General features: G+C 34.4%; 1 protein-coding gene across 3 annotated transcripts; it reads left to right on the top strand.

Moving 5' to 3' along the window:
• The first annotated feature begins 830 nt into the window (after positions 1–830).
• LOC307121161 (guanine nucleotide-binding protein subunit alpha-14-like) lies at positions 831–19,883 on the top strand. 3 transcript variants are annotated; one of them, XR_013815933.1, is made up of 9 exons: positions 852–1,251; positions 1,975–2,130; positions 5,342–5,526; positions 6,975–7,129; positions 9,154–9,282; positions 11,023–11,152; positions 14,134–14,287; positions 16,944–17,325; positions 19,292–19,883. XR_013815933.1 is itself a non-coding variant. In XM_079808646.1 (8 exons), exons 2-8 carry the CDS (start codon positions 1,980–1,982, stop codon positions 17,144–17,146), a joined length of 1,107 nt encoding a protein of 368 aa, XP_079664772.1. In that variant the 5' UTR covers positions 831–1,251; positions 1,975–1,979; the 3' UTR covers positions 17,147–18,897. The 3 variants fall into 3 exon arrangements, 2 of the variants coding, with proteins under 2 accessions (XP_079664772.1, XP_079664773.1); XM_079808646.1 differs by lacking the exon at positions 19,292–19,883 and having other exon boundaries at positions 831–1,251; positions 16,944–18,897; XM_079808647.1 differs by lacking the exon at positions 16,944–17,325.
• Positions 19,884–20,418: the final 535 nt, after the last annotated feature.

Below are 20,418 nucleotides of genomic sequence, written 5' to 3'. Positions count from 1 at the left end.
CTTGCCTTGCATAACTGGATGCAAGCTGTGATCTTTCTTCAAGTCCTTTCCAGTTCACTTGTACCATCTGAATCAGCTGCCCACTGTTAGTATATATATATATATATATATATATATATATATATATATATATATATATATATATATATATATATATATATATATATATATATATATATATATATATATATATATATATATATATATATATATATATATATATATATATATATATATATATATATATATATATATATATGGGGGAAGAGTGGGACTGGGACTCAGAACTGCCCGGAATAACAAAGCTAGAAAGTGATATTTGCCAATATATTAAATAGGTCTAGGTTGATAGATTCCCTGTTTAAAAATATACCAAAATCATTCCGACTTTCTTCAGGACTTTGACTTACTTACCTGGTTCCCATGGCGATATGTGGACTATAGGCAATCTCAATATCTCACAACACTGCGAAAGGCCTGGTAAACCGGTTCTGCCTGCGAATACAAAAGACTGACATCCACAGAGCCCGAGAGAGGAGTGTCAAATACCTGCACAGCTATTCAAGAAATTAACACCACTTGTGACTTCTAAAACAGGTTGTGTATAATCTATAGGTCTATGTATAATCTATATTCGTTTTAGGTCAGTGTGTAGCACTGTATATTCTATTCAATGTCAACACAAGTGGATTGTAGGTTTATAGTCACTTTAGCGTTAATTCCACTTATTAACGGATGTTTCAAAACTTAGGAAGCTGTCCACCAAGACAGCATTTCTGGGAGATGCCTAAAAATGCTGACTGGTACACGCCTAAGGGGGCGTTCACAACGGGCGCTTTCTTGTCGGTTCTATATACACGCGGACGTTGCGTCGCGTCGCGAGCGTTTCGCGTCAAGCTAAAAGCTTTTGAAAACGCACCTCGAGACCCATGCGTTCTGTTCCGTTGCACTCCGCGTTTAAACACCAGAACGCGTGCTGTGTAAACGCCTCTGAGTAGGCAGCTGACTAGGTTTTGAGACAGCCCATATTCAGAGTTCAATAAGGACTTTCCTGAATTGCAGGTAGATCTGTCTGATGCCAGTGGGGAAAATGATGTAACGTTTACAGAAGAATTTGGATATTTTGGGGGGGAAACTTCCGAGAAAACAGTTGAAAGAAGTTGGTTCAGATCCAGTTCGGCTCAGGGAGGAAAATGGATCGTGTTTCGTAAAGGCATTACTGACTCCTTACAGGTGTGTCGACGAATGCAGGTGAGTGATTCAACCCGTTTATATTGTAGTCTCTATTTAATTATATTCTTTTTTTCTCCTTTATAATTATAATAAAAGGCACTGCGCACCTGTAATTATAAGTATTAGGTTTCGTCTTTTCTTCTTAGAGGAAGTCCGAGATTGTGTCCAATGAGTCCAATGTGTTTTAAACAGAGCTTTAAAACGATTTCAGAATTAAACAAGAGTTGATTTTCCCCAGAGCAGTCCATTAATACCAGCACATATGTATACATTCGAATAGAATTGTATCAATTTGAGGATACACCAATGATGGAAGGTGGGCTCATTTAGGCGAATCGGTTCTTTCGAGCAGTTTTAAAAACGATTCAGTGATTCTTTAAAGTCACAACGCAATTGGCACTCTAGCATATTTCAAGCTCGTGTCTCACTTCAGTTTGTTGTAGCCAACATGGCTATTAAAAACAAAGCATATGTGTACCTAAACACAGTTTTATATAATTAGTTTATAATATGTCTGCTCTTAATCAAATGTCCACTGAAGAAGCTCTCGACACAGTCGTGAAGGAATTGTTCAGACGTTTTTGTGAACCGGTTCAATTGACTCTTTCCAAAAGATTCGACTCAAAACAACAACAATACATTGTACATTTCTTAATTAAGTTCTTGACTTAAATAACCATTACGTTAAAGGGAAAATTGAGCTTGTATGTGCTCTTCAGAAAGTTTCATTATGTCCTATAGGAGAGATGGGGTGCTGTTGGAGATGGTGCTATACGGCGTGCAACTGTTGCTTGTCTGAAGATGAGAAGAACGCCATCGTCATACACAATGAAATCAAAAGAATTCTTGCAGACCAGAAGAAAAGAGAGCGGAGAGAAATCAAAGTACTTTTATTAGGTGAGATCTTTTTGCCTATTAAAATAGCCTATATTTAAAAGCATGCCGTAATATGTTTTTTGATATAATATGTCCATTTTAATTGCATTACTGCTGGAGACAATCAGCAAGCCAGAATGACAGATTATTGGGTTACATTTTATTTGAATGTGTCATTGTTACAGTGTAATTATATATTTAAGTAGTGAGTAATATTAATTAACAACATGTACTTACTATAGGGTTAGGGTTTGGTTGAGGGTTAGTTGCATGCAATTATGCATATTTTACTGTTATTACTATGGTAAGTACATGTAACATTATGTAACAAGAACACTATAAAATAAAGAGTTACCGATTATTGTTGTGAAAAATGAATCAAATGGAGGGAATAAGGGTGTTGTAAAGAACATCACAGCTCATTGTTGTTGGGCCACCTACCTGGAGATAGTTGTCATAGTTAGTATGACTAGTAATCTCTTTATCAGCTTTCAAATTTGTCACGTGATGTCTTGAGGGACACATTCTTAACATGCTCAAGAACATCAGGACATGCCTGACATTTTTTTCCCTGCTCATTGTTGTAGTAATGAAATAGGTAAAAATGTTAATTCGATTCCCTTTCTGTCACCGCTCACACTGATTTGATGATGTGATGTGTGATTGTTTGCCTGTCAAATATTTGCCGTTTGAGTTACCGATAACTAGTTAATGGTTGTCTGCTCAAATCAGTTAAATGAACACAATAAGAGAGAAATAGTTGTAGACTTTACAGCAGAGAAAGTCCCCCGATGTTGGAGGACACCTTAGTTTGAATGCATCCAAACACGTCCGACCACATGCTTTGTGACCAGCACGTCTCCGTCTGTCAGTCCGCGATTCAAACATCTCGCTTTGTTAACAGGACAGATAACATTCCTTTGTGCATGAGAAAAGCCTCATATGCTATCATCTGCACCTTGCATTCCTTTCAGTTCTCCATTTTTATCATGCCGTGACCTGGTTTCAGAACTAGTGTTTGACATCCCTTTTCTGTTTCATGTAATATTTACTTAATTTTCTTTTATCCGGCCTCACTTTACATCAGGTGTCTTTAAACACTACGTACTTACGTCAAAAGATTTGTTAGGTACAATGCACTTATTTTGTTCATCCTGTGTTACAAAACACTTTCGCCACTATAGAGTGCAACAGTCGGGTCCTGGAAGTAAAATCTCTGTTCATTTTCTCCATAGGGAAATTGATTTTGAACGATAACTTATAAACCTGTAAAGACAGACCTACTGTGAGCTACGGGGTTGTTAATCGATGGTATTTGCTTCTGCTGATTGCAGCTTATTTTTTAAATAATCGTTTAACAGTGGAATTTGTGGTGAAAAACTACATTACCCGTGATGCTGTATAAAAATTCCACCAATCAGAGAGTCGAAAAAAGCTAAACAAATCAAGAGCTCTTTAGCTCCGCCCACTCCCATGAAGCACTGTGAATGACGTAATTGAGTAATTATTTGTTACATTTATATAGCGCTTTTCTAGGCACTCAAAACGCTTTTACATGGAAGGGGGGATCTCCTCATCCACCACCAATGTGCAGCATCCACCTGGATGATGCGACGGCAGCCATATTGTGTCCGAACACCCACCACACACCAGCTTATTGGTGGAGAGGAGACAGAGTTATGAAGCCAGTCAATATATGGGATATGGGGATTATTAGGAGGCCATTATGGACAGAGGCCATTGGGCAAATTTGGGATTTTTAATGACCACAGAGAGTCAGGACCTCAGTTTAACGTCTCATCTGAAGGATGTTCGTCTCATTCGAAGGACGTTCATTTATATGGCTACGTCGTTTTGGGGGCATGAAAAAACAAACTTTCGAAAACGTGTGACAAAGTGCAAGTTTTTGAAAAAGTGTAAGTGTACAGATGAAAACATTGTCAAAGCGATCAGACAGATCGGCGAAAACGACTTAAAATGCTGTACTACTACTGTTGTGTAAACGGCCCCATAATCAACATTTGTAAATGAGTAGTTTTATATATCTCTATCCTTATTAAATCGATTACACTGTTCTCAATGCTTCATGAGATTGTAGTTCTTTCCCTCACTAAAGATGTTAAAGGGTTAGTTCACCCAAAAATGAAAATTCCTACATCATTAATTACCTACCCTCATGTCTTTCAACACCCGTAAGACCTCCGTTCATCTTCGGAACACAAATGAAGATATTTTAGTTGAAATCTGATGGCTCAGAAAGGCCTCCATTAGTGATGATATAGTGGCCTCCATTAGACTTCTATAGTGATGACCGATTTCAAAACAGTGCATCATGAAGCTTCGAAGCGTTATGAATATGCGAGTCGATTCAGCGGTTTGGATCACGTTTCACCGCCAAACTGCTTAAATCACGTGTCCAAACCGCTGAATCGACTCACTGATTCATAACACTTCGAAGCTTCATGATGCATTGTTTTGAAATCGTCATCACTATAGAAGTCGTTATTTAGGGTTTTTTTGCGCACAAAAACTATTCTCGTCGCTTTATAAAGTTATTGTAGAACCACTGTAGTGAGATGGACTTTGTAACGACGTCTTTAGTACCTTTTATGGGTCTTGAGAGTGTAAAGTGCATTGTGCCAATGGAGGCCTTTCTGAGCCATCGGATTTCAACTAAAATATCTTCATTTCTGTTCCGAAGATGAATGGAGGTCTTACGGGTGTCGAACGACATGAGGGTAAGTAATTAATGACAGAATTTTCATTTTTTTGGTGAACTAACCCTAGATTAAGTACACAGGCTTGTACCTTTGTATTTTTGTCCGATTTCCAAATACTTTTTTTGCTTCAAATCAAAGCTTCTAATGTTATGATTCACCTCATTACTGGTTGGCTTAGTTCATGGCTTATAATACTTTAATTATAAATTTTTTTAAATCCCTATGGAAAAGATACTTACAGAACCAGCACCGCTGAAAAACTGGGCGTGCACTGTTGAACTCTATTGAGGTGGGATACGGGATAAGGTTAGGCACAGGTTTGGTGGTATGGGTAGGTTTAAGGGTGGGTACAGTAATGTACTGTAATTACATAATTATCTACAGATGTAATTACATAAGACATGTATGTACACAAATAAGTGCATTGTATCAAATGATTCAATGAAATGTATGTGCATAGTAGTTAAAGGCATTTAATATGAAGTAGGTCCTTTTATCTTTGTGGATTTCAGGCACTGGAGAAAGCGGGAAGACGACTTTTATTAAACAGATGAGGATTATTCATGGCAAGGGCTTTTCGGAAGAAGACAGGCGTGGCTACACTAAAATGGTTTTCCAGAATATCTTCACAGCTATGAAGGCTCTGACAGTGGCGATGAACACCTTAAGGATTCCCTACGCTAACCCACAGAACGAGGTGACCTGCCAAAGAAAAGCTCTGATTTGTTTTGAAACCCCGCCCAGTTTTAAAGTTGAAATGAAGTTCACAATGTTCCTTGAAACGCCCAAACGCACAGTTTGCACAAGCAAAAATATATGTATTTTAATATACTGTAAGTCACTTCTCAGTAACACTTTATTTCAAGGTGACATAGTTTTATATTACTACATGTAGTTACTATAGTTATGCATAACTACCCCTAAACCAAACCCTAATTCTATAGTAAGTACAGGTAGTTAATTAATATTACTCAGTACTTATTTGAGTAAGTACAATGTAACTACCTCACCTTAAAGTAAAGTGTAACCTACTTTTCTACTTTATAAAACTGTATAATAATTACTGTAAAATTATTATAAATTATTGGTATATAAAATATTAGTATTAGCAATATAAAATATTAGTATTTATATTAATATAAATATTTAAATTTTGGACATTTAAATATACAACACATCCATTTATATAAAATACATATAATGTAAAAAGTAATATAAATATAATATAAATATGTATTAAAGGTATACTTATCTATATGTATAATACATAAATATGTATATGTACATTACATTATGTACATTAAAATAGAATGAATCCATTACATAACATTTTTTAAATAAAAATGATGTATTATATTTATAAATATAAAAATATAAAAGCATTATATAAATACTATATACAGTCAAACCAAAAATTATTCAGATATAAATTTTTTCTATATATATATTCTACATATATTCTAAATATATTTATTTTTACTAGTGGTTGCAGGACACAATTTATGTAAGTGAAGATAGCAAAATAAAGTAAACTGTGACATATTATACCCAAAGATTCTTCATACAGTGGACTACCAGTAAAATTTATAAAAATTTGGGACCAAAATTATTCAGACACTTTGACCTGACCATGTTTTGATTACTTGATTACTGTCGCTAATGCGACACCACAGACTGAACAAAATGAAACATTACTTGGTAATTGGTTGACCTAAATTGGTATTATCTAATTGTGTACTTAAATTGAACAGCTGATTGGTTGATTGTAATCATTACATACTGTACCTTTCTTTCAAAGTTATCTGACATTATGAAGATGAATTTGCTCTGACACAGTTTAACTCTGCGTTCTTGTCATAATTTTTTAACATTTTCTAAACTATAGCGAATAAACTGTGATAATGTGAGAAATCTGTGTGAATAAATTTAGGTTTGACTGTATACATATACACACATATATATATATATTTACATATAATACTTAGACCCTTTTATATTTATGTATATTAAAACTGAAAATCACGAACATTGTTAAAACAGAATAACTATTAGAGTTCGCCATTCAGACTGATCAGGATTACAAATATCAACCGCCGCACTGTGTTCTTCTAAACAAGCCTCAATTGTTCCCATTTATATCCTCAGGTATATGGGCAACAGTTTCAGGATGTGGAAATACGTCAGATAACACATTTGGACAGAACGTACGTGGAAGGTATCCGTCGACTTTGGGCTGACGCGGGTATCAAGGCCTGTTACGGCCGTCGCAGAGAGTACCAACTTCTGGACTCTACAGAATAGTAAGTATCTATAAAAAAAATTACTCTAATGGGGTGATCAGCACCCTGACGTGAAGTCTTATATCATTCTGAAGGGTTTGATTTTGAAATGATGACCAGTTGACTGCACAAATAATATGGCCATGAAATATTAATTTGAGAGACAGCTGTTACATGTATGCTCTGTTTTGTTTAGTTTAATTTCTGTGTTCCTGTTTTCCTTGTTAGTCTCCCTAGTACTTAATAAGTTAACACCTGTTTTGTTTTTTTCAATCGTACTCCATTTATTTAAGCTTCCTTTATTTCTTCGTCTAAAGTTTAACGTGGTTGTGTTTATTCTCGTGCAATCTCCTGCGTATTCCTTGATGGACGAAGGATTTATTAAAGATTATTTTTGTTCCTTACTCCTTCATCGTCCGCTCTTTACAGCCAGTTTGTGACACCAGCAGAGTAATACATAAGGGATAATGTAATTGTTTTCGCATAATAAACCCAGACGGGGGGATTCTGCTGACTTCAGTTACCCGGACGAGCCTGTGTTATCAGTTTTTACCGGTTGTTATCGGGGAATAACATATCACTGCGATTGACCAATCAGAATCAAGTACCGGTATTCTACAGAGCCGTGTAATAAATATTTGTAAAACATATTTGACCACAGAATGTGAACCATACTAGAGAGCAGTGTTAAAAAACATCTAGACCTAATTATTAATAAAATAATTAAGATATTAATTATTGACATATTTATTAAATCTTGTATAATAATCAATATTATACTAACCTTTATTTATATATTATATTAATAATAGTTATTTTCTACATGGCATTACATCATTTATTAAATTTTATATACATTTAATATACATTAAATTGAATATGTGTTATTATTTATAAATTTTTTACTAAATACATTTTATCTAGATTTTTTAAATTAGAATGATATATTTACAATACTATTATCTAGTATATAAACATTGACTCATTTATTTATAATATTATTTTATGATATGAATTAGTATTTATTAAATATTGAATGATCAATTTTATTAGACAATATTATATTAACCTTTATTAATGTATTATATTAATAATAGTTATTTTCTAATATAACATTAATTAATTAAAAAAATATTACATTTTATATACATTTAATATGCATGCATTACATTTTACATGCGTTATTATTTATTGCATTTTTACTAAATACATTTTATCTAGATTTTTTTAATTAGAATTATATATTTACAATAATCTTATCTAATATAAAAACGGATCGATTTGTTTATTTCTAATATTATATTATGATATTAATTAGCATTTATTACATATTAAATTATCAATATTATTAGAATTACAGTTATATAATTACATAATTATTGTTATTCTATCAATAGTATCATATATTATTAATACTAATAATTTAATATTAACAAGAATTTGAACAGTTTAATTTAATATTGTCTAATATTTAAAAAAAAATACTATTTCCCAGTTAAACTGAGCCAGGATTTTTTTTCTGTCAAATGTATATAATGATGAAAAAACCCTGAAATAGATTGTGCAGATCCAAATGGCACCATTGGAGGGCAATACAGCTATATCTTTAGACAAGCATGCTTGTCCAAGCAAGTCAGAATTTCCCTCTATTCTCTTATATTGACGATCGATGCTTTTCAGTTCTCAGATTGTCATAGTATGTTTTTTTTGTTAATGCCGTTTGCCAGACCTGAAGCCCTTTAAATTAAGTCAGTGCTGCATATTGTTAAGCAAATTTCCTGTAAAGTACATCGTGTTAATCGTTACCTAATCACTCCTTTACACAGTTCTGCATGTCCTTCTCATTCTCTCCTCCTGCTTCCTCGATCATGCTTTCAGTTCTACAAACCTGGCCATGATAAGAAACACAAACAAACCAGGACGTTTAATTAAACTGCCGTCTAAAGCACAAACACCAATAAAGCAAAAGGCAAACATCGTGGCACTTTATCACACTCGCACAGTTCTGAAATGTAACACTGAAGTATGTTGCATATTTTTTTTAGCTATATGACAAATTTGGACCGTATCGCGGCCCCAGACTTCATCCCCACAGCCCAGGATGTGCTGCGAGTCCGATTCCCCACCACAGGCATCAATGATTATGCCTTCAGCGTGGAGAAGATCACCCTAAGGTACAGTTTACATAATTTCCCCCCATTTCATAGACAAGGCTTAAACTAATCCCAGACTAAAATGCATGTTTGAGCTGTTTTAACTGAAAGCACTGACATATCTTAAAATATGCCGTTGTTTTGTCTCAGGATGCACACCAGTAATGTTTTTTTTCTAAGGCACATTTATAAAAGCTACTTAAATGCCCTAATTAAACTAAGGCCTAATCCTGGTTTAATCAAAGCCCGGTCTGTGAAACCAGGGGCCAGTTGCATAAACTAAGCCATTATGTTAAGACAGTGTCTTAAGATCTAGTATGAGCCACTAGCAGTTAGGGAAGTGGCATTCAGTCTTACTTTTCGTATCAAATTAGGCCAGTCTATGTTTTTATGTAACTGATTTTAAAAAGTTATGAACAGTCTTAAAGAAAAAAATGTATGTCTAACTTGTAAGACTAGTCTTAACGGTTTATGCAACCGGCCCCAGGCCTGCATATATTTAAAATATTTAAGTAAGTTATTTTTCAAATTTTGTACTCAGTCACCATGAAATTAAAATGGACAATTTTCATTTTTTTATGTAATATTGTGGTATTTATTGTAAATGATTTATCTGATTTATTCACATAATTGTTTTTTATTTTATTCATGCGTCCTCGTAATTGCACATGAGATTGACCAATAGCAAACCACAACCATCCAATTAATTCCCGATGGACCAAATCGTGTTCCGCCCTACATTTTTTCTTCTTCGAGAAGCCATTTCACTCAGATTAAGGAAGAAAACACTATCATAACTTTTGTTTCATGTCGACTTTATTAGCTTTTCATTAACTCACGAACCCTCTGCAGTTCCATCATAAACATCCAGGGGTTCGCATACGCAAACCACAGTTTAGGAAACCCTGGTGGAAGAAAGTGGTGGTCAGTAATAAGATTTAGGCGCAGTTTATACTAGTGCGTTTTCATTTTAAAACACGTAACTTTTGCTACTGTTACACCTGTCTTCTACACTACTTCTCCAGTTTCGACCCTCGAAAACTGAGACGAAAATGCTGCAGACCCGGTTTTATTTTCAGTGTAAACGGACCAAAATGGTGACTTTTGAAAATGAAGGCATGGCTGCACCCATTACGCTACCTGAGCACGACAATAACAGACCAAGGCTGCGTTTCCCAAAAGCATTATACGTTGATCGTAGGGACCTATTGGCTTACAATGCTTTTGGGAAACGCAGTCCAGAGCCGTCTCTCTTAACGGCTCTGTAACTTACCATCCTCAACCACCGAGTAAGCAATAACATGGAGACTTTGTGACTATGCGATTGTGGTCGTGTAGTGTAGACAGAGATCACTTCTGAAATGCAATGGAAACACCAGTATAGACAAGGATCGTTTTCATTTTAAAATGCCATTCAAAAAGAAAACGCACTAGTGTAAACAGGGCCTTACTTTCTGCCTGAAAGTAGAAAACCTAGAAAAAACACCTTAGCAATAGAAATGATTTGACAACCTTGAACATTCTAGCCTTGTATGCGGAAAGTTTTGCACTTTCACAGAAAATGTAAAATATGTTGAAAAATGACATGAGTTGATTACCTGATGCAGTCCAGTATTTTTGAATGTAGACAGGTTTAATATATGACAGCAAGGAAGTAGGAACAAATCAATAGGGGTTGACAGTTAGTGTTGAATGTTTTTGGTTTAGACAGAAAGTTTCAAGAATAAACAAATCTCGATCTTACCACTTTCTTTCCCGAAGGATTGTAGATGTTGGTGGCCAGAAGTCAGAGAGGCGGAAGTGGATCCATTGCTTTGAGAATGTGACATCACTCATATTTTTAGCCTCCCTCAGCGAGTTCGACCAGGTGCTGGAGGAGAATAACACGGAGGTGAGCGTCTCCATCGCCCCAGTCTGTCTGTATCTCTCCTTCATTCTCATTCTAGTCGATGGCTTTGGTTAATATATCTTGGGTCACCTGAGTCATATTTCACTGCAAATATGAATGTGCATAACTTATTTTTCCATTGTGACATTATGTGATTCCAGGGCTGGCAACTGAATGTGTGAGACTCATACAATTGACTCTCGCGCTCTCACGCCACACGTCTATTTTCTCACGCACTGAAAATCGCAAAGCAAATACGACACTGACACCAACAGATAAGACAGAGCAGGTTACGAAACAAAGTCTCATCTTTCAAATTCTGCCAGTTTTATTACGAAATTCAAACAATAAATACAGTTTTGGCGCTTTTTAATGTGGCATGACAGCTGATCATCTCTTCCTCTTTATTACTAGTTATAGCACCAAATAAACACAAATGAACATCAGAAGGTATGTTAAAAGATACTGTACAGCTTACTGAAACGTATCATACTTCATGTAATCACTCAATCGGTGTTCTAACCGTGGAAAGAGGTCGATAAAAAAGCTTGAGAACAATGTCGTGTAATGTTACATTTGCTTACCATATCATGTTAGTTCGATATAAAAATTAACTATAGAAAGGAGTTTTTTGCTAAATATATGCATTATATTACGTAGTTATTATATTATTACTCATAGCATTACAAACATTGTAATGTTTTTATAATAAAAACCACATTATATTAATTTGAATTGTTAATTTGAACCTTTAATAATAATTCCAGTTGACAGGGTTTTGTGTATGTTTACAGCATTTGAGAGATTTTTCCTTAAGAAAAATTAACATGTAGCTACTGTCCCTGATATTTATCCAAATTAATTAATGTTGAATCAAATTATTGATATTGTGAAATTTGCAACAGGTCCTACAACCAATATGCCTATATAGGTCGTTTGTCACTTCCCTGAAATACGACCCATAGGAGCGTTTACTAAAGTTGTGCCCCTATCAACAACAGGACACGTTCATTTTAATTCATGAAATACGACCCATAGGAGCGTTTACTAAAGTTGTGCCGCTATCGACAACATGACACTCTCATTTTAATGCTTTGTTTCCTTTTATGTGCTCATACGCATGTGCTCAAGTGTATAATGCACAAGAAAGTGTATATGCACTATAAATCACTGGGTAGGTTTAGGGGTGGGGTGGGTGTAGTTGTTAATAAAAAATATATTTTGCTAAATGGAAATATGACAAATGGTGGTAAAAAGTCCACACATTGCATTTAAATGAACACACATTTTGATTGGTAACAACAGTCATACGACGACAGATGTAACACAACACTGTCATTATTATTTTTACGTCAGCTAGAGAACGCATGACTATAAAACGTAAATAAAGGTCGTAATAAGGTGCTTAAAAAACGACCTATAGAGTGGTTTTTTTTTTTGGAGTGACAGTCTGGAAATGTGTCAAGCACTAATACAAACAGTAGTCTACCTGTCATTGTACCATGTAAACATTATAACATGTTGTCACTAAACTTAATGAATTCTGTTTAGTTACCAAATATTTTGACAATCACAATACACCTATTTTAACCCCCTTTCCTTAGTTAAACTTAAAGTTGGCAGCCCTGTGTAAATCAGTAACGTTAACTAAAACTACAAAATACGAACTAAAATATTGCTTTTCAAAATATTTTGTTAATAAAATGAAAGACAAACATTAGATGAAAAAACTCAAGTTAAAAAACTTGAACAAAAATTTGTGTCAAATAACAAAAATTACTAAAACTGATACAAAATAAAGCTAAATGTAATATATAAAAACTAACAAAAATGACTAAATCTTAAAAAAAAGAAGATTTTTTTTTTATTATAATTTAAAATATTAATAAATAATATAATAGTATATAAATACTATATTACTTACATAAACATTACTTTAGTATTATAAATAATACTAAAATAACACATCATCTAGTCTGGACATTTTTTCCACATTCTTTTTCCATAATAAATTAAATTAAAATTCAGTACAATAAAGAGTAGCATAGTGGAGACATTTAGTTTAATTTAAAACTGAATGTATTTATTTTTGCATTACATAATTAATGTAATAATTGTATTCTATTAGATTATCATTATTTACATACAAATAAAATCAGCATAAATGTAAAAAAAAAAAAAAATTTTATGAAGTATTGAAGGGAAGAAAAGACGATTTCATGGTAACTTTAAATTCAGTACAAGAAATACCAACATTTTACAAATACAATTTAAAAAAACAATTCTGTGTATAACAGTTATGAGAATGCGATTTTTTATATATATTAAAATAGGCTACTGACAGGTTTTAATTGTCATGGGAATAATTTCACAATGCAAAACATCTCAATTTTCCAAAAACAGGCTTCATTTTATTTGTCTCTGAATAGATTTAAAAAGCATTTATTGATAAGAATGGAGTGTTCATAGGTTTAGTCTTGGCGGACTAGATCTGCTACGCTTCTGCTGCTGCATGAGTGAAGGCTGCTGCCGAAACATGCAAATAAATACGGTGAATAGGATGCAAGCTTCTGCAAGGAAAGTAGGGAGAACCCCTATAAGATCTAGGCAGGTGGTGCTGGGGAAGAAGGAGGGCCATGGCGAGTTGAGCCGGTTCAGGACAGAAATTAACAGGTTACGTAGAACAAACAGATTGATTGGCCTAAGTGGTCGGCTTTAAGAGATCCAATCAGCTGCTCAGAAGAGAGTTTCATGACTGAACTATCATATAACTAACATATTTTTGACACTGAGGTAAAACATGACCAAGCCATTTCTTGACAGATCCACTTTCGATCATTTGACGTTTGTTTGCACCTGACCTGAAACGCTCCTTCCTGTTCTCTTCACATGCAGCACTGATACATTGTGTAGTGTCTCTTGCACCTACAGTCTTTCTCATTTGATTAACTTTAGCTGTGAACGCTTCCTTTCTCCATCTCCAGAACCGCATGAAAGAGAGCCTGTCGCTCTTCTACACCACTATCCACTCGCCATGGTTCGCTAGCGCCTCCATCATCCTCTTCCTAAACAAGATGGACATCCTGGAGGAAAAGATCAAGACGTCAGACTTAAAAAGCTACTTTCCAGGCTTTGGAGGTATGGAAAGAAGGGTTTCCAACTTAGTTAATAGGCCCTGCCCTGCCTTTTAGGAAGGGAGTTTATAGGAAACAGAATTGATAGAGCCGTTGGAACAGGATTTTGCTTCACAGAAGATGTGTAGGACAGATACAGTTCATTAGTACTGATATGGAGCACTATTTGTGGAAATGGACCCAGTTTGATCACTTTAGATCTCTTGCCCTCTACCCCAGTTACCAACGGCAACCAAAAAATTGTCAGTTCTGTGCATTTACAGGCAGAAAGAGCGGCAAACAGACTCTCTGATCGGGGTGATTCCATCTTTGAGATTTAAAGATAGACAGCCTCGTTGTTATGATTATATTTATAGACACAGTACGCCTAAAAACTAATAATTCTGTCATGATTTACCTTATATACACGTGTATATATTATTAAATTAGATTATCATAGTTTAAATAAAATTAAAATCCACAAAGATTTTATAATATTTTTATTTACATTATAGTAATGAGAATGAGATTTTTTTTCATATTAATTTTGAATTGTCATGAAAATAATGTCACAATGAATTATTTTTTTGTTTTTATTAATACTTTTACTCAACAAGGACACATTAAATTGAAGTGACAGTTCATTCTATTCACCAATTTATTAATTCAAAAACATTTTTTTGATTGATAATAATTACAAACGCTCCTTGAGCAGCAAATCACCATATTAGAATGATTTCTGAAAATTCATATATATATTTTAAGCGATTAATCACATCTAAAATAAGTTTGTGTTTATATAATAGATTTGTGTGAGATATATATATACATACACCGATCAGGCATAACATTATGAGGTGAAGTGAATAACACTGATTATCTCATCATCACGGCACCTGTTAGTGGGTGGTTCCAAGGAAGGAATAGTGGCGACAGAGTCGTGGGCGGCCAAGGCTCATTGATGCACGTGGGGAGCAAAGGCTGGCCTGTGTGGTCCGATCAAACAGATGAGCTACTGTAGCTCAAATTGCTCAAGAAGTTAATGCTGGTTCTGATAGAAATGTGTCAGAATACACAGTGCATCACAGTTTGTTGCGTATGAGGCTACATAGCTGCAGACCAGTCAGGGTGCTCATGTTGACCCCTATCCACCACCGAAAGCGCCAACAGTGGGCACGTGAGCATCAGAACTGGACTGGATATATATAAATATATACATTGGGGAGAACAAGTATTGGATACACTGCCGATTTTGCAGGTTTTCCCACTTACAAAGCATGTAGAAGTCTGTAATTTGTATCATAGGTACTCTTTAACTGTGAGTGACGGAATCTAAAACAAAAATCCAGAAAATCACATTGTATGATTTTTAAGTAATTCATTTGCATTTTATTTCATGACATAAGTATTTGATACATCAGAAAAGCAGAACTTAATATTTGGTACAGAAACCTTTGTTTGCAATTACAGAGATCATACGTTTCCTGTAGTTCTTGACCAGGTTTGCACACACTGCAGCAGGGATTTTGGCCCACTCCTCCATACAGACCTTCTCCAGATCCTTCAGGTTTCGGGACTGTCGCTGAGCAATACAGACTTTCAGCTCCCTCCAAAGATTTTCTATTGGGTTCAGGTCTGGAGACTGGCTAGGCCACTCCAGGACCTTGAGATGCTTATTACGGAGCCACTCCTTAGTTGACGTGGCTGTGTGTTTCAGGTCGTTGTCATGCTGGAAGACCCAGTTGTCCCAACAAGACAGTTGTTGCCTTCTCACCAAGCTGCTTGCCTCTTGTCCTGTAGCCCATCCCAGCCTTGTGCAGGTCTACAATTTTATCCCTGATGTCGTTACACAGCTCTCTGGTCTTGGCCATTGTGGAGAGGTTGGAGTCTGTTTGATTGAGTGTGTGGACAGGTGCCTTTTTTACAGGTAACAAGTTCAAACAGGTGCAGTTAATTCAGGTAATGAGTGGAGAACAGGAGGGCTTCTTAAAGAAAAACTAACAGGTCTGTGAGAGACGGAATTATTACTGGTTGGTAGGTGATTAAATACTTATGTCATGCAATAAAATGCAAATTAATTATTTAAAAAATCATACAATGTGATTTTCTGGATTTTTTTAGATTCCGTCACTCACAGTTGAAGTGTACCTATGATAAAAATGACAGACCTCTACATGCTTTTTAAGTAGGAAAAATATATATATATATATATATATATATATATATATATATATATATATATATATATATATATATATATATATATATATATATATATGTGTTATTTAAATATTATTTGTGTTATATAAATAATAAGACATAAAATAATTTTTTACAATATTTCTGATTAAATAAACAGAGAAATAATCCTATTAGTTTTGATCAAAGAAAATCATACGGGATCAAATGACAGCATTTTCATTTTTGAGTGAACTGCCCCTTTAATACAAACGAACTTTGAGCTTTACCGCCTCTAAAAGGGTTAAACATTAATTCTCAAGCAGAAGCTCTTCACAATAGTGATTTAAAAAATGTTTGCTTAGTCAGATTCTCTCTCCCTCTCTGTTTACCTCATACTTCCCGCCTCTTTAATGTGCATGTGCTCCTCCCAGTTCAATCGCTCATACCTTCCAAGCTTGTACTAACCCCTCACCTCCTCTGTGGTTTGGTGCCACCCTCAGGCAAACAGCGGGACGCGCAAGATGCCAAGAACTACATCAGAGAGATGTATAAACAGAAGGCTCTGAATGCTGAGTCAAAGGAGTGCAAAAACATCTACCCTCACTTCACCTGCGCAACGGACACCAACAACATCCGGATGGTTTTCAGTGACGTGAAAGACACTGTCCTGATCAAGTCTCTTCAGGAATATGGAGTGCTCTGAAGCGGCCCATGAAGCACCTGTTTTCGCCAACCTAATAAAATGACTTTGGAGGGAAGCACAAATGCTGGCTTGAATTATTTTTCCCTGTGCATCCTCTACAGCTTTTCTTTCACTCCATCTTTTCTTACTTATGTTTGTTTTGTCATTTTGATGGACAAAAACATCTGCAGATTCTTACGGTATGACACGCTTTCCTCTCATTCACAATCACCTGCTTAAAGTGACATCACTCTGAAAGCATGAGGAAGTTGTCATATGACAGATTGTCAGCGAGTTCTGGTTTCGAGGGGGAGGCGAGAAGAATACAACAGCGTAGCTGCCAGCGAGTCTGACCTGAGACATACAAAGCAACGTCTGGCTGATCGGATATTTGATTTTACTGATTACTTAAATAGAGCACTGGTTTCTTTTCAAAAAGGACCAAAAAGATGATGTACTATTAATTTTTAGCACACAAGCAAAAGCCAAATGTAAGATAGGGTCTAAAAGTGGAAATGTTTCGCTTATTTTCATCATCTAAAACAATTATATTACGTTAGAGCAATATGGTCTTTCAAAATGGAGCTTATACTGTTACTTTCCTGTCATAAAAGTTGTTATAAAATATGTGAATTTGTTTATACAGTATGATGGGTTACACTTTATTTTAAGGTGTCGTTGTTACAGTGTAATTATACATTTACGTACTGAGTAATATTAATTAACTACAGGGTTTGGTTTAGGGTTAGTTGCATTTAAATGTGCATAATTTATTGGAATTACTACAGTAAGTACATGTAACAAGGACTCTAAAATAAAGTTTTACTAAATGATGTATATACCTTTGTTATAAATTATATATAAAAGTATAGTTCTGCTGAAAGTTCTGATGGTCTATTTGTTGTGTATAAATGAATTTAATAGTATATTTAAGCATAAAACTATATGGATCCATTTAGTATTAATACATACAAAACTTTACTAATTAAAGGGATAGTTCACCCAAAAATGAAAATTCTGTCATTATTTACTCACCCTCAAGTTGTTCCAAACCTGTATGAGTTTCTTTGTTCTGCTGAACAGATAAAGATAAAAAGAAGATATTTTGAAGAATGCTTGTAACCAAGCAGATAGAGCAGAAGATTGAAAAAAAAAATACTTTGGTAGTCAATGGTTGTCCTATCTGCTTTGTTACAAACATTCTTCAAAATATCTTCTTTTGTGTTCAGCAGAACAAAGAAACTCATACAGGTTTGGAACAACTTGAGGGTGAGTAAATTATGACAGAATTTTCATTTTTGGGTGAACTATCCCTTTAAGTAGGGTTATCTGCCATTTAAGCATTTAAATTAATCCAATCAGTCCATCTGCTGTCATTAAAATGAGAAATAATTTCTAATATTAGTGTGTTCATTGTGAATCAGTCAGGAAAGATTCAATTTCTTTTGCAATATATTTACTGATAAATAAAAGAAAAAATATCATTATGTCCTGAATTATTATAACATAAACTGGAAATTTAACTTGAGGCTAATGTTTATAATCATCAAACTAGAAATGAGTCATTTTCCATAAATAGGGCACAAATATACTAAATACAAAAAGTTGATGAAGGAGGCAGTTAATCTTCAGAAAATAGTTATTGTGAACCTGTAAAACTACATTTTACATTTTTATTTTCTATTCATTTTATATGTAGGTTGTGATTTATGCAACAATGTTTCCAAAATCTGGTAACTCTGTTACTAATAAATTATATTTAAATTGTGTCTAAAAACTATTTGAATACAATTTGTTGGTGTTATTTCCTACCAATAAGCATGAAAAACTAAAAAAGATTGTGTAACATGGTTGCAAATTTAGCCTAAATGAAGCTGTTGCTAAGTAACTAAATTTTTGGGCTACATTTTAGGTACTTAACAACTTATTTTGATAATAATAATTCCCATGATTCAAAATATTTTTTTCAAGTTTGAGCTTGACGAATGTAGACAACACTACAATTTGTATAAAATTCAGAAAATTTAATGAGATTATTTACTCGTCTAATAGTTATCAAAAAAACTGAGAAACAAATTGTGCCATATACATGGAAACCTTTAAAACCTGCCTTTAACTTGTCTTTTTTTCTCAATGTTCTCCAACTCCACCCTATTATGATGCCAGGCCAAAAGCAAAACGTGGATGAAGCGATGAACTACATCAGTGCCCTGTACCTTACAGAAGCTTTAAACCGTCAAAAAGGAGCAAAGAAACAAATTTACAAACACTTTACCTGTGCAACCGACACCGACAACATCCGCAAGGTCTTCTCTGATGTCAAGAAAACGGTTCTCATCAAGGAGTTGCAGTCTTTCGGTATGCTTTAAGATGCTGAGGGGCTTCATCTATGGCAAACCAATCTGAACTGGGTTGAAATGATATGCCTATGAATGTAAATACAGCTAATTTAAACTTTACTGACTGATTCATTGGAGTTGCATTTATTATTTTGTCTCATTTCTTTAACAATTAAAAGGAAAATGTGACTTTCTGACCTTTACACTGAAATAAATGAGCATGTTCTGTTGAAATAGAATATCACAAAATATAAATAACTGAAAATAAAGAGGCACTACTGGTTATATACGTAGAGTACAATATGACAAGGACAAATATGAAATGGACAAAATATCACCTTGTTATGTTATAATGTTAGATTGTCCCTGAAATGAATATACCGCAAGTCTCTTTGAATAAAAATGGTTTGCTAAATGACAATCAAGTACTGCATGTGTTTATTCCATATTTACACACAATAGATCTAATATCGTGCACTATAAATGCATCTATTTCAGTTAACCTTAGAATGCATAAAGGGGGTCAAATTGACCAGGCATGCTGTGATTTTTTAAATATTTTATCAGTTTAGACGTTTATTTATTTGATATTCCATGAATTCTTCAAAAACTTGTTTCTGACCCTCATCAATTAAATTTTCATATTTCTTGGCCATAGGATGGGGGAAAAATATTTTGTATAATTACCCCAAGAATGCATGCAGGGGGTCTAATTGACCCATATTTATTTCCTATGGAATTTTGACTTAACAGTATTTTGGATACATTTTGTCAATAATATTTATTTTCTTAAAACTTTATGGATTTTTTAGCCTCATCCTCTCCTCTGGTCATTTTGACCCAAAATTCATTTTCTTTTCATTTTTAAAAATTGAGTGTTAATCAGAGTTGTTCAAGACCTTACGACTTTTGTCGCACTTGAACTTGGAATACACACACACACAAATTGACTGG

The sequence above is a fragment of the Gobio gobio genome (assembly GCF_949357685.1).
Source record: "Gobio gobio genome assembly, chromosome: 24".
In the NCBI taxonomy this organism is placed as follows: domain Eukaryota; kingdom Metazoa; phylum Chordata; class Actinopteri; order Cypriniformes; family Gobionidae; genus Gobio; species Gobio gobio.
Note: the sequence above shows the minus strand (reverse complement) of the source record. Positions and strands in the feature narration are given on the sequence as shown.

Bases quoted from the DNA above. Each gene is read 5' to 3' on its own strand.
- LOC307121161 (XM_079808647.1), top strand. From the start codon at position 1,980: ATGGGGTGCTGTTGGAGATGGTGCTATACGGCGTGCAACTGTTGCTTG. The intron at 5,527-6,974 runs GTGACCTGCCAA...TTATATCCTCAG, and splicing joins ACGCTAACCCACAGAACGAG to GTATATGGGCAACAGTTTCA. The intron at 11,153-14,133 runs GTGAGCGTCTCC...CTCCATCTCCAG, and splicing joins TGGAGGAGAATAACACGGAG to AACCGCATGAAAGAGAGCCT.